Genomic DNA, 13,332 nt, shown 5'->3' on the forward strand with positions numbered 1-13,332 from the left:
TTATGGAATCTCTCTTATCTTTAAAGGTAAAAGGTAAATTAAAATGAAATTTACTTACAGACAAAGAATTAAATTCAGTTCCCATTTAAGATCAAATGTCTTACAGTGAACTGGAACTGGTCGTACCCAAGGCTGCTTAAATAATCGAAACTTGGCAATTTTAGTCGCTAAACAACTTACGGAATACAATGTCATAAAGATTCACACATAGGCATGCGTCTCCTTGTCTTTTTGCTTGTCAGTGAGGAAAAGTACCTGTGATTTTGAAGATGTTAGGTATAGTACGTTGTCAAGTTTTTACTTTGCTGTGACAATTTTTCAACCTTATTGAACTGTGGAAGTAAATTGACGTCACAGAAATGGGTGGGATATAAATGTCCTAAACTGTATATTATGTCCGCCCACGAAACTATATATTATGATACGGCTCGTTTCCCCGCCCTATCTCTCGTCCTTTGATCTAATTCTCCGACAGCTAACAATGTTTGAGGCAGGAATGTAAAAAAGTTTCAAGTTATGTCTCTGTTTGTGCTACTCTGTGCCGACCTTCCTCTGTAGCTGTCTGCTTACAGTTTAAATAAATACCAAGGATTAGTGACATAGTTTATGAAGTTTTTGGCTTTTATGTTCATTTGTTTGTTTTCTCTGTTAAATTGTTCTTAAGACTTAAAATATCCACAGATAAAAAAGCTGTTTCTTTAATTTTCGTAAAGTATATGGTGAATTCTCCTAAAAAATATTCTGTTTATAGTACCTACCCTATTATATTTGACTCAATGAGAAATACGGCATGATTAAAATGTAAGTTTCTCGTAAAGCGGTTAAACATATGTAATGCGTTATGGCCGGTAATTAGAGAAGTATCGCACAAGTGCGGCGGTCACAGTCGAGCAAGCAAGCAAACACACATGAATGAAAATCCTAAGGCTTCTTATTATATCCTCCTTTTCTCTTTTCATATTAGGTGGCATACGAGCAAGCGGCCACTCGAAATCACCGACATAGCGAAGCCAGCACTGCCAATAGACATCTGTAATTGCAGATTTTTTGCCTACATTTTATCGACGGAGGAGGGGATGCACAGAAAAAGAATATTACCCCTTTCTATTCATTCCCCTCCCCCCGCAACTCACTTCGTTCCCATCCTCTCTTTGTAGGAAAAGAGTGGGAAGGAAAGAGGACTAAAATTAGGCCTCTGGGACGATTTTGTTTTTTTCTTTATAATATTAATGTAAATAGTTATAAGTAAGCATATTGTTGTTATAATTAATACTTTGCCGGTTACCCGGTCACCGCGATAATTTCTTCGCTCCGTTGACTCGTTATTATGGAAGCGATTTTATCTCAGCGTAATTATAAAATCTTATAAGTGCCTTGTTTTTACTATGTATCTGTGAATTATGAATGGACTTTGATCTCAGCTTTTAAAGCAATAACTAGCAGATACATTTTTATTTCACATTTAACGTGTGGATGTAAATATTTTCTTCATAACCAATCATAGAGTCATTTGTTTATTCGAAGACCGAATATCTCGATACAAGGTTTTAAATTATTTAATCGGATTTCATTCCGCGCCCTGGGCGAGATTTTCCAAAAATAGGGTATCTCACGGGTATCCCAGGAGCCGCTTCATACCCGACTCTGGTGCCTCAGGCTACATCCTATATACTACTAAGGGTAGTGCGCCCTTACATTTTAACGCCGCTACTGAAAGATTAATCTAATAAGTTCGACTCATCACGTTTATATATAAATATTCCAACTGAATTGTTCTATCTAAAATGATTTTGAAATAGAAAGTAGAATAGAGTGAAATAAATGTGTGTGTGTTTCTAGACAATTAAACACAAACAAATGGTGCAATGAATTCACTTGTATTTGCGGTTCCGGCGTCAGTTGCACTCCACAGAATAAATGTTTGCAGCAGATACGACAGTCTTTGATAAAATACTGCTAACGTGTTGCAAGTTATAAGAGCATTTTGTGTGTTTATGTACCTACTCTATGTCTTGAATATTTTTATTTCGATTGTGTAACATTCGTCACTCTACGCTTCTATGTTGGTAGAGTTTAAATGGAATCAGAATGCGTTTAATGACATTTCGGGAAGAAAGTCTATCGCCTCGTAAGGAAGCATTACCGAGCCCCAAGATATCGTAGATCAAAATATGATACGTTATGTGTGAACCTAAGTGAGAGTGATCGGATTTTTTAATAGTATAAGGTGACAAAGGACTAAACAGTCAACTGAATACACCGAAATGGCGATGTTATAGACATCCACAAATACAGATGCGTTGCCTACCTTTAATCGACGGAGGAGGAGACGCACAGAAAGAGAATATTTTCCCTTCCTATGCGTCCTGCTCCATCAAATACACTTACACAATGGAAAGAGGAATATAAAATAGTTTTCTGTAAGATTATGGTTTTTCTTCGGTGTGTTGGTTTACCATAGTTCGTGTTTTTAAACTGTTACATTGTTACAATATGTAAATGATAAACGTCTTTGGCGTTGACTTAAATAGGAAAGGCTTCGAGACTACGTATTACGCATGGTTGCCGTTTATGTGAACACCTTATCAATTCTTTAAGCAGCTATCGCTAATTGAAACATAAGACGTTCATTAGCATATTAATTTATGATACGACTTCCACTGAACTGCTTAATAAGGATGATAATGAGTGAAACCGGTTTCTGTTTGATACCTAAATAACTGAAACCGTAGCACTAGTTTGATTATCTAAAGCTGAAAAGGTATTTTAAATTACTTGTAAAACTAAACGCTGCAAACTTTATATACAATGCAATATCTTCGATAGAAATACTATCGATTACTACAACAACAGCAACATCACTCACGCCCGTAACCTACAGGGGTAGACAGAGACCACAGAACTCCATTTGGACACCTTTATAGTCATATTTTTAAAGCGGATTTCCTCGCACTCTTTTATAGAATAAGATCAGGTTAAAATTAATTTATTTATATTTTTAACTGTCATGTTTACTTTTAATTTAAACGTATAAGGCAGTTTGGTTCAGGAAAAATAAAACAACTACGAAACTAGCTAACTAAATCTAAAGGTTTCTCGCCTTAAAAATATCACTTCCCCAATGCCGTCCGCTTTCCCGTCAGCCCAGTGATAAGGTGACCATCTTGTACTATTTAAATCTCGGATAAAAATACTATTGTTTAACGAATATAATTAATTGTGGTTAAAAAAATTATTTAATAATTTTCTACATTAAGTTTTAAAGCTGCTATTAAAGTGAAAGATTTGATACTTTCCTTTGAATCATTACTCATTATTAAAGTAATTAATTAATTCACAAATTTGGAGTTAATGATTTTTAATTAATTTATTCGCACGTCAAACGTCCTCGTGTTTATTTTTATAAAATATTATGGTCACCCTAACGCCAACTGGTACCAAAGCTGGACATGTGTAAATGTCGACGCTTGTAAGTTTTCATCCGCATTCGCTGGTTTTTGTTGTTACCACGCGCCACCACTTCATATTCTCACCTTTTCATAGCTTAATGTTAACATTTCGCCTTATAAGGTATGAATTATGACGTCATATTTTGTTTATCGAAAGTGTTAACGAAATGTGAAAATGAAATTACTCGATTTCAAGTTAATTTTTGACGCAATTCATTATTGTAAATACGTGGTCAAAATAATGAGTAAATATCTTAATGTTTAAGATTATTTTTTTCTATGTCGGGTAGTTGTTTTTATTTTATTGTACTTTTGGCTGAATGCCAGTAGGGTTATGTTTTGTTCGGGGGCATAAGTTGCTGTGCTCTCCTAGTATTTGAACGGCTCGACCCATAATTGTGTCATTCGATTCGATCCTATCGTATCTACTTCAAATTGAAGTAGGTATACAAGCATAAGAATTTGTTGTTCTATAATAGTGTTGTTAACTAGTTGTTTGTATTGTTGCAGCTTCTCTCAGAAGGTGGACGAGGAGGAGTCCGGTAGCGGCGTAACGCTGCACCCCCCGGACGGTTTCTATTCGCACCAGCATTCGATACACAGCGGGCACCATGGTCACAACGCGGAGCCCGACCGGGGCTACATGGAGGGCAATAGATACGTCACCGCTGTACACCGACCGCTGCAAGGTAAGTCACTCATAAAATAATTCCTAATACATAACGATTCTGATTAGCTGAACATAACTGGACTTGTGCTAATAAATTTATTTCATACCTTTTTAAAAATAATCTTAGTTACTACCATACACCATACCGTTTAAGGTTTGTTATCTACCAACTTGTTAAGCCGTGACAGCTTAATTCTCATTCAGCTTCATTTAACGTTATCTTCGAAAATTCCTTATTAATTTGAAACTGTTAACCATTTTTATTGTCACATTAGAAGTTGTTAGCGCCCAGTAAACGAGTCTGGATGCGGCATTAAAATTTCGTTTTTAATAAATTTTCAGGTTTAAACCACTCAAACTCGTCATGCTCGTCGGCATCGAACGCGTCTACCGGCGCCGGGCTGTGCGCGGCCGCCGCCGAGCCCGCACCGCCTCTCTACATCGCCGCGCCGCCAGAGGGCTTCGGCCTCGCCGTGCACAACAACAGGTAATAACCTCTTTGCAACTATACTCCCTTTGTACCGACGTCCAAATTTTTAGAAGCTCTCGAATTAATTGTAGGTTAGGTGGTATCTCTGCTTGATCAAAGAAGTGCGTCTACATGGGCACTCAGATGTGATGCATTTGCAACTGTTGATCTTTAGCTGCAAGCTCATGTTAGACCTCGTAGATTCTTAATGAATCTTTAGTAGTACCCCACATGGAATGCAAGTCTCGACCATGGTGTTTAAACAAATGCATTGTTTAAGGATAAAAAATAAAAGATAAAAAATGTAATGTTATGAGACTGAAAAGTAATTGTTCTCTTAATAATAATCCTTTAATTATAGTGTATGCTATTGTAAGAGGTCAAGAAATAGAAACAGAATAATTCACAGTATTTAATAGTAAGTTCTATTGAAATGTAAATATCGAAAAGACTGGTATTGATAAAATATTAATGACGTTTTCACTTTATAAAAATTCTTGTAGGTAATAATAGAATAAGGTTTTCTATTTTAAAAAAGGTCGGCGATTCAGTTTTATTTTGCGGCACATCTTCCGCATTGTAGGTCGTTAGTATCTTTTTTGGCAGTTCTAGCACATTTAAAATGACACGACCTCAAAACTCGACAACTGTGTACACAAGGTTTGTTTTCTTAACGTTAAAAATCTGACCTGACCTGAATATCAAAGGGTTAGTTTTGTTACGAGGTGCTGTAAGTGGTAAACGAAATCCGTAGTCGTATTTATGATAACAACTGCTATATTTTATAGTGAGGTTGGTCATTTGTTTAGTTTGGTGATGGGTGATGGGCGATGACTACTAATACTGTGTACAGTTTTTTTTTATTTGTAAATTCTGAACACTTTTAGTATTAGTGTAATTTGTGTATCTAATATGGTTCCTTCTCTAGGCGTGGCACAGACGTTGGGATCATTGGAACAACGGGGATAACCCAAAAAGACCCGAGTTTGCCCTCTAAGAGGGGTAAATTGACTAGAGGGTACGTCCCCCTACCTCAGGAATGCTTGTACTGTCAACCTTACCTTAGATAACTTACTTCCTCTGCAAATTCGATAACTATGTTGAACTTAACGAGTAAGCTTTTATTTCTAAAAGAGCGTTTAAAATTTAACTTGGCATGGAGTTGCGAACTAACTTTTGGCTTTTAATATTTTCGATATGAAATATTTGTAAAATATATTTTTTTACTGGAAATACTAAAAAAATAAGACTGTAACTAGATATTATATAACTATTTTATTATATACACAATTAATATATAACAAGTAGATAATTAACTTTCTAACATTTACATTTATATCTTCCAACAAGATGTAGTTTCTTCAATTTCCTTTAGATTTTCAAACAAATTTCTTTGAAAAACTCAAGTTCTATGCAAGATCACTACATTTACTAAAAATATTGTTAAGCATGAATTATTTTAAAACATTTTGTACCTTGGATATCACCAAACAATCATTAAATCAGTACCAAGTATTTAGTTTCATATCGGTTGATAAATACTATTAGTTCTATGCAAAACATTCGCTCTTTTAGAATTGCAAAAACATACATTTTACCGAATATATCAACTCACGTCTTCCCAATCTCACACTGGCCGAATCCAAATCACATTTAGTGAGCAACTACCACCAATCATGCATCTACCAAGTTCACACCTACCCAATAGCTCGGTACGCTAACACGATATCGGTTAGGTGTGATAAAACCTTTATCATTACATCAAATCAAATCACGGAAATTATGATATGTTGTTTAACTTTACAGTCGTTATGAGATGTCTCAAGACCTCCTGGATAAACAAGTAGAGATCCTGGAGAGGAGATACGGAGGTCTACGTGCACGGCGCGCAGCAGTCACAATACAGCGCGCGTTCAGACGAAGACAACTCCTAAAGAAATTCAGTGCTATCACAGCGATGGCCAAAGCTGCCGACTCTAATGCAAGACGGCTACAGGACGGTAGCGATCACGGACAACTTGTTAATGGTAATTAAAAAAGAAAACACTTGAAGAATGTTGAATGAGCAAGCAGTTCAATTCTTGCATTACAACCTCTTTACAGAAAACATTATAAATCTAAACTGCCAGTAATTTTGTATATTGAATTAAGGTATACAATAATTTAGAAGTTTGTTGACATCCAGAGTTTTTCTCAATCATTGTATTTGTTGTGTTTCTTGTTTAAAGCTTCGAATATTATATTTTCAGGTAACGATATATATGCGAACACGTTGTTACAAAAGAGTCCCGCGGGAACAGAGAAGATGATGGCCATGACGAGGCCGATGCGCTCGATGTCACTGCGCGAACGACACGACGTCGATATCAGGTGAGATCCTGTTGTATTGAATTATTTTAGCAACGTCTTTTAATGTTTTCGATCAAACAAACTTGAAATGTAGATTTTTTTATTCTTTTCTATCTAATACCCTCACGGGTGGGTAGCCTCTCACCTTAATTCAATCTATGGCCACATTCACAAGCTTTGAATGATTACTTAATCAGATCTGTGATACAAGTAGTAATATGTATTGTTTACATTGCAGTAACCACATGGCATGTGAGGCGCAGAACGAAGCGATGGTGGAGGCGATGGTGGCGCGCGTGCAGCACTCCGCGCATCAAATACACATGATAGCCAGCGAGTTGCCGCCGCATCATCGCAACGACACCGACAGCGGGGTAACATACCGTATAACTCTTTTCAAATATCTTGGCGGAGTAAGGTCATGTGCGTGATGCGCAGTGCCCTCCCACCGCTTCCCAGTACACCTAACATTGTGTTCTACGTAACGGCTTGCGCGAACTTAAGAGCCGTCAAGACGTCTAAAAACAATTATATATATTATGTTAAATTGGACTGTATGTTGTCAGCTCAGACACATTCTTATCGAAGTATTTTAGCCTAATCTAAGTTAGGGGTGACTAGGTCTCAATTAACCATGCTAGCCCAGTGCTGATTGATTGATTTTATACATATCTTTGAATTTATTCACATATATATGCAGATTGTGTCGCAATATTTTCCTTTGTCATAATAAGAACGTTGGATAGATGTAGGTAATTCGTAAATTTCGGATTTTTCTTTCTTGCGTTATTAAATTGATTTTACGTCAGACAAAAAATTTGTGAGATTTACTTAACCCAATGCGTTGGAATACAACGGTTTTTATTTCAAAGAAATATATGAATATGCCAGTACATTGAATGTATAGTCTCTAGTCTTCTTATCGTTAATTTTATGACACTCAATATGAAATAATACAGGAATCTGTACCGCGATCAAATATTTGTTGGAAAAATTATCGGTCGCGAATCTTTCGCACCTACGTAATATTTATACAACTTATCAGTGAAGCACGGACCGTGTAGCGACGTGGTCGTGATGTGTAGATATAAAACTAGGCGTCTGTTGAAGAAATTAGTGAAAAATGAACATTTCATTGCGACTTTAAACGTAGTTGGTATCGGCGTCAAGGGAAAATATAATGTTAGTGTAACTACGAAATGTTGTGTTGTTTTTTAGTGTTCCGTACCTCATAAGAAAAAAACGGAACCCTTATCACTTTGTTGTCCGTCTGTCTGTTAAAATCCTTTTTTGTAATATTTACTATTTTGTATTTTTCTTCATTATTTAAGTATTAAGTTATTAACTCTGAGTATGAAGTAAAATGTAATTAAAAAATTACGTTCATTTATATTTTAATTATCGCCTAAAGTTATAAACTATTTTATTGCCTTCCTAGCTGTCGCTTGAAACTCTGTTTTCGCGGAATAAAAAAAAACTTAATAAGAATGCCTATGCATTCTTCCAGACTATGTTTTAACTACATCTATGGCAAATTTCAGTGAGATCCATGCAGCCTTTCTGGCCGTACTTTCTAACAACCGTCCTTCCATCTAAACTTTCGTGCAATAGATATTTGATATAAAAAATGTCTACATTCCGGTTCTTTTTGTTTTATCGTTTGCGGATGCATTTGTTATCTATTTGCTGTTAAACAATATTTAAGATATAAAGTTTATGTATTTAAAAATGCGTAAATGTGGAGCACTGTACCCAAACGAACCGTAGAAACTAAACGTCTTGGCTGATTATGTTGTGTGTGGTATAATTCGATTCATATACTTCCCCGGTATGCTTATTAACCATTATGTTGTTGACGAATGTTTTGCAGGTGTGCAGCTGTTCAGTGAGCGGATCCGTCACCAACATATCCACCTCCTCCTCGCACAATGAATCTCTGCACAATCATCAGCTGCTCAATAACTCAGGTATGTTTCTTATGATGTGCCATAACATTGTAAATATGAATTTCGTTTAAGACTCAGTCTTCATGTAAGAGGTCGACAAAAGATGGTGTTTGAAAATTCGAAATCTGTTTTTACCATAACATTTACCATAAAACCAAGTAGTCTTACTCATATGGAGTTAATCTCTATTAACATTCAAAAGTAATGTTTGTAAAAATTCGTATTCATAAACTGTCTGTCGGCCGCGACTCCATGCTGAATGTAAAAAAATTGTAGCATATGTGTTCTTTCAGATTATGTTCTACATCTATACCAAATTTCAGCGAGATTCATGCAACCGTTCTGGAGATACATTCTAACAAACATCTGTATATCCATCTAAACTGCATTTATAATATTAGTAAGATGAGCTTGTGATGTATATTTACAGGTCCTATATACGGCAACCTGCTGTCGTCAGGCGGCAAGCCGCTGTCGTCTCCCAGCGCGCGCCAGCAGCAGCAGCTGGCGGCGCTGCAAGCTGCCGCGCGCAGGCTGCCCCCGGAGGTGCCCAAGAGGACCAGCAGTATTACACTCAAGTATGTTGCATATAAACTCTATTGATGTTACAAATTCTACGAGTCTTTGGGAGGTTCAACATAATCAGTTCATCCGTTCGTAAGTTACGGTTCCATCTGATTCATTTTAATTAAATATCTGGGTTCAAGGCTAAATTGACTCGTCAAATCAGATTAAATTTTTATCTTAAATTTATTAGATCTTTAATTTTTTTTAGTAATCAATACATCGTGTCGTAAACAATGTATGTTGTGTCGCAGTGCGGAGAGCCCTGTGTCGCTGCGGCGTGCGGAGTGCGGCGGGGGCGTGCGCGGCGGCTCCATGTCCTCCGTGCAGTCCTCCTCATCCTCATCCTCGCAGGAGCACCGCCATCACTACCACCAGCCGTACCAGCCTAGAGCACCGGTAATATTGTCATGACTTTAATAAAAAAATAAATATTTTCGGTCGCTTGAGTGTCGTCAACCCTACTCGAAAGTAAACTTAAATAAAATATTAACAACACTAGAATCTTTGCTATATCTATGCACAGAATATGATAGTAGGCTAACCTATGTACGTACGTTACGGATGTGTAAACCAACGTTAACATGTGTGCAGGAGACGCAGACGCACTTGCCGGAGCCGCAGCTGCAGCAGCTGCAGCAGTTCCAGCAGCACCAGCGCACGGCGTCGGGCTCGCTGTACGAGGGCGAGCGGTACGCGGTGTGGAAGCGGCAGGAAGCGCCGCCATACTACGAGGCGCCGCCCGCCGCCTGCTGCCGCCCCGCACACGACCACCTCGCGCTCCAGCACCAGCACCAGCACCAGCATCAGCTTCAACCTGTCAAGGTCACTGCGGTATGTTAATACAACTATTTTGAATTAAATACTTTAGAATATCCTTTAAGAAAACAAGTGTAAGTTACTGTTCCGTACTACGGCACTTCCGGGGGGGAAGCAGCGCGGGGGTCCCTTCCAGACCTCACCCGCCGCCCCGCGCGCCCTCACACCCCGACCTTCAGTTGCGCTTCAGCACTCCGCGCGCCGACACATCAATCATATTTTGCCTATTTTGTACAACATCTTTCATTCAATCATCAGCAACCAACCAGCCTTTCATTTCATAATACAGTCCACTCGCTCAACAGTTACACGTCTTAAAAAAAACATAAAATAACATACCATACTCAATGGTTATAAAGAATCATGCAGGAAATTTTCAGTTATAGCGATTAGCATCGATTATTTCATAGTTAGTTTCTGAGAGCAAAATCTTCTTTAACAACATATCTGTTTTTGTAGAAGATAATGAAAATTTGTTCTGTACGCGAATTTTGACTTCAGAAACCAACGATTATGTATTATGGATTTCTTGATCGATTAGTGTTGAGCTAAAAATTCTTTATTAGTTTAACATCAGCATTTGGACAACATTCCAGGTATCGGAGACGGTGCGCAAACGTCAGTACCGCGTGGGTCTGAACCTGTTCAACAAGAAGCCGGAGCGCGGCATCGCGTACCTCATCTCCCGCGGCTTCCTGGAGAACTCCCCGCGCGGGGTGGCGCGCTTCCTCATCACCAGGAAGGGCCTCAGCAAGCAGATGATCGGCGAGTACCTCGGCAACCTGCAGAACCCCTTCAACATGGCCGTGCTCGAGTTAGTTGGACAAACTTATATTATTATACGTACTAAAGTTGATGTATGGATGGATGTTTGTTACAAGCTAAATCCAAAATTGCTAAACAGATCTGGATGAATATTGTTTAGGGGTAGATTACTTTTTATTTATTTTTTAATTCCGCACGAAGCAAAGTCGCGGGCAAAAGCAGTATTACATTGCAATGAACACAATTAGTAATATTTAAAATGAATTTCTCGCCTTTATTGTAGATTTATTATGAGAAATGAACATTTTAAGTGCTTCCTACAATACATAATTAACCACTCTGAGTGCGGATGATATGCATCGATTAAACCTATGGTCATTTCTAACATTTCCAGATGTTTCGTGAACGAGCTGGATCTATCAGGCATGGCTGTGGACGTGGCGCTGCGCCGCTACCAGGCTCACTTCCGACTGCCGGGAGAGGCGCAGAAGATTGAACGTCTGGTTGAAGCCTTCGCCCGCAGATACTGCGTCTGCAACACTGACTTTGTGCAGCGACTGCGCACGCAGGACACTGTATGTCCACAACAAATATACTTAGTGAATAAGCTCCTTAATGACTTTCTAATTTACGTCACTAGGTGTCGCCCTCAATTCCTTTCGCGCGGAATAAAAATAACACTTTATAAGTAGCCTACGCGTTTTTCAAACTAAGTTCTGCATCTTTGCCAAATTTCAACGAGATCCGCTGAGCAGTTCTCAAGATACATACTAATAAAATTCAAACTTTTGCAATTTCAATACTTGTCCCTTTTCAACAGCAAGTTTTCTGTAAAAAAATGAAACGAACAAATAGAGAGATTTCTCTATATGAGGTCTATGGCTCCTCATCATCATCATCATCATTATCAGCTCACCGAGGGGCTCGGAGCCTACCCTAAGTTAAGGGTGATTAGGCCATAGTCAACCACGCTGGCCAAGTGCGGGTTGGCGGTATGGCTCCTCACATTTCAGAAAAAGCATGGAATTGCAAATATGTTAAACTCAAAAATCCTGTAATGATTTTTGCATCATGTGCCGAGTTAGATTTTTTTTTGTGAGTTTAAAGACGCATCGCGACTTCACAAGTTGCATATATGTTTTTTTTTCATATATCATAAAACATTTTTGCAGATATTCGTGCTGGCGTTCGCAATAATAATGTTGAACACGGACCTGCACACACCGAACCTGAAGCCGGAGGCGCGGATGTCGCTCGACGACTTTGTGCGCAATCTGCGCGGTATCGACGACTGCGGAGACATAGATCGCGACATGCTCGCCGGTATCTACGACCGTGTCAAGGCCAGCGAGTTCCGACCTGGCAGCGACCATGTCACACAGGTATTGTACTTTTCTATCTTGAAGACTCTTAAGTTCGCTCGACCCGCTACGCAAACTATGTAAGGAGTGTTGGGGCGTAGCGGAATGCATGTGGGGAAGGTACTGCGAACATGACCATGGGCCGCCTAAATATTTGGAAAGAACTATATTAGTTACGTAACGTAAGTGTAAGTTAGAAAATTACACTAAAGATATGAACTAGGCAGTACGATACGACAAGGGTTTTGTGAAAGTTCTTTAACATTGAGCGAGCCCTGTCAATGAAGCCAAAAAAAGAACTATTGACACCAAGGTTCCTCTATGATAGTTTGTAAAAAAGTAGCGTAATATAAAAATGTGCTAACTAAACTTTAATTTTATACTTATGTAATAAACTTGTTTGCAGGTGATGAAGGTCCAGGCGACGATAGTGGGCAAGAAGCCGCACCTGGCGCTGCCTCACCGCCGCCTCGTCTGCTACTGCCGTCTCTACGAGATACCTGACATACACAAGAAGGAACGACCCGGAGTGCACCAGCGTGAGGTAATGCAACTGTCATCCCTCTCAATCCCCTTGAAAAATCATATGTTTTAAGTATCTTGGCGCCGCGGTCAAAATCGTATAAGTTGGTAACATAATTTTTTGTGTGTTGATGCGTAGTGAAATGCGGAGTGAGGGCACAGCGCAGCGCGCTGATCACCTTGTGTAGCCAAAAAAATTGAATCTTGAAGTGAAAAAAATGCTTGAAAAAGAACATCAACAATTTCTTTCTTAATATTTTACTGACACTTTAACAATGGTGTCTTGACATTATGTTTAATTGTGTCCAGGTGTTCCTGTTCAACGATTTGCTGGTCATCACAAAGATCTTCAGCAAGAAGAAGTCCTCGGTGACGTACAGCTTCCGCCAGTCTTTCCCACTCTGCGGCATGCTCGTCA

The 13,332-nt window shown here is 38.7% G+C and overlaps 1 protein-coding gene across 1 annotated transcript in view; it reads left to right on the forward strand.

Moving 5' to 3' along the window:
- Positions 1-13,332, forward strand: part of siz (Brefeldin-resistant Arf-GEF family protein schizo) — a 108,209-nt gene that overhangs the window by 92,564 nt on the left and 2,313 nt on the right. The window contains exons 3-17 of the mRNA XM_013319214.1: positions 3,960-4,138; positions 4,462-4,606; positions 5,517-5,606; positions 6,395-6,615; positions 6,838-6,958; positions 7,176-7,311; positions 8,808-8,904; positions 9,314-9,461; positions 9,702-9,846; positions 10,042-10,281; positions 10,863-11,080; positions 11,426-11,606; positions 12,204-12,413; positions 12,799-12,936; positions 13,224-13,328. Coding sequence (XP_013174668.1) covers positions 3,960-4,138; positions 4,462-4,606; positions 5,517-5,606; positions 6,395-6,615; positions 6,838-6,958; positions 7,176-7,311; positions 8,808-8,904; positions 9,314-9,461; positions 9,702-9,846; positions 10,042-10,281; positions 10,863-11,080; positions 11,426-11,606; positions 12,204-12,413; positions 12,799-12,936; positions 13,224-13,328 — 2,374 coding nt within the window. The remainder of the gene's footprint in view (positions 1-3,959; positions 4,139-4,461; positions 4,607-5,516; positions 5,607-6,394; positions 6,616-6,837; positions 6,959-7,175; positions 7,312-8,807; positions 8,905-9,313; positions 9,462-9,701; positions 9,847-10,041; positions 10,282-10,862; positions 11,081-11,425; positions 11,607-12,203; positions 12,414-12,798; positions 12,937-13,223; positions 13,329-13,332) is intronic.

Source organism: Papilio xuthus, unplaced genomic scaffold, assembly GCF_000836235.2.
Source record: "Papilio xuthus unplaced genomic scaffold, Pxut_1.1 DF826159.1, whole genome shotgun sequence".
NCBI classification, from domain to species: Eukaryota; Metazoa; Arthropoda; class Insecta; order Lepidoptera; family Papilionidae; genus Papilio; species Papilio xuthus.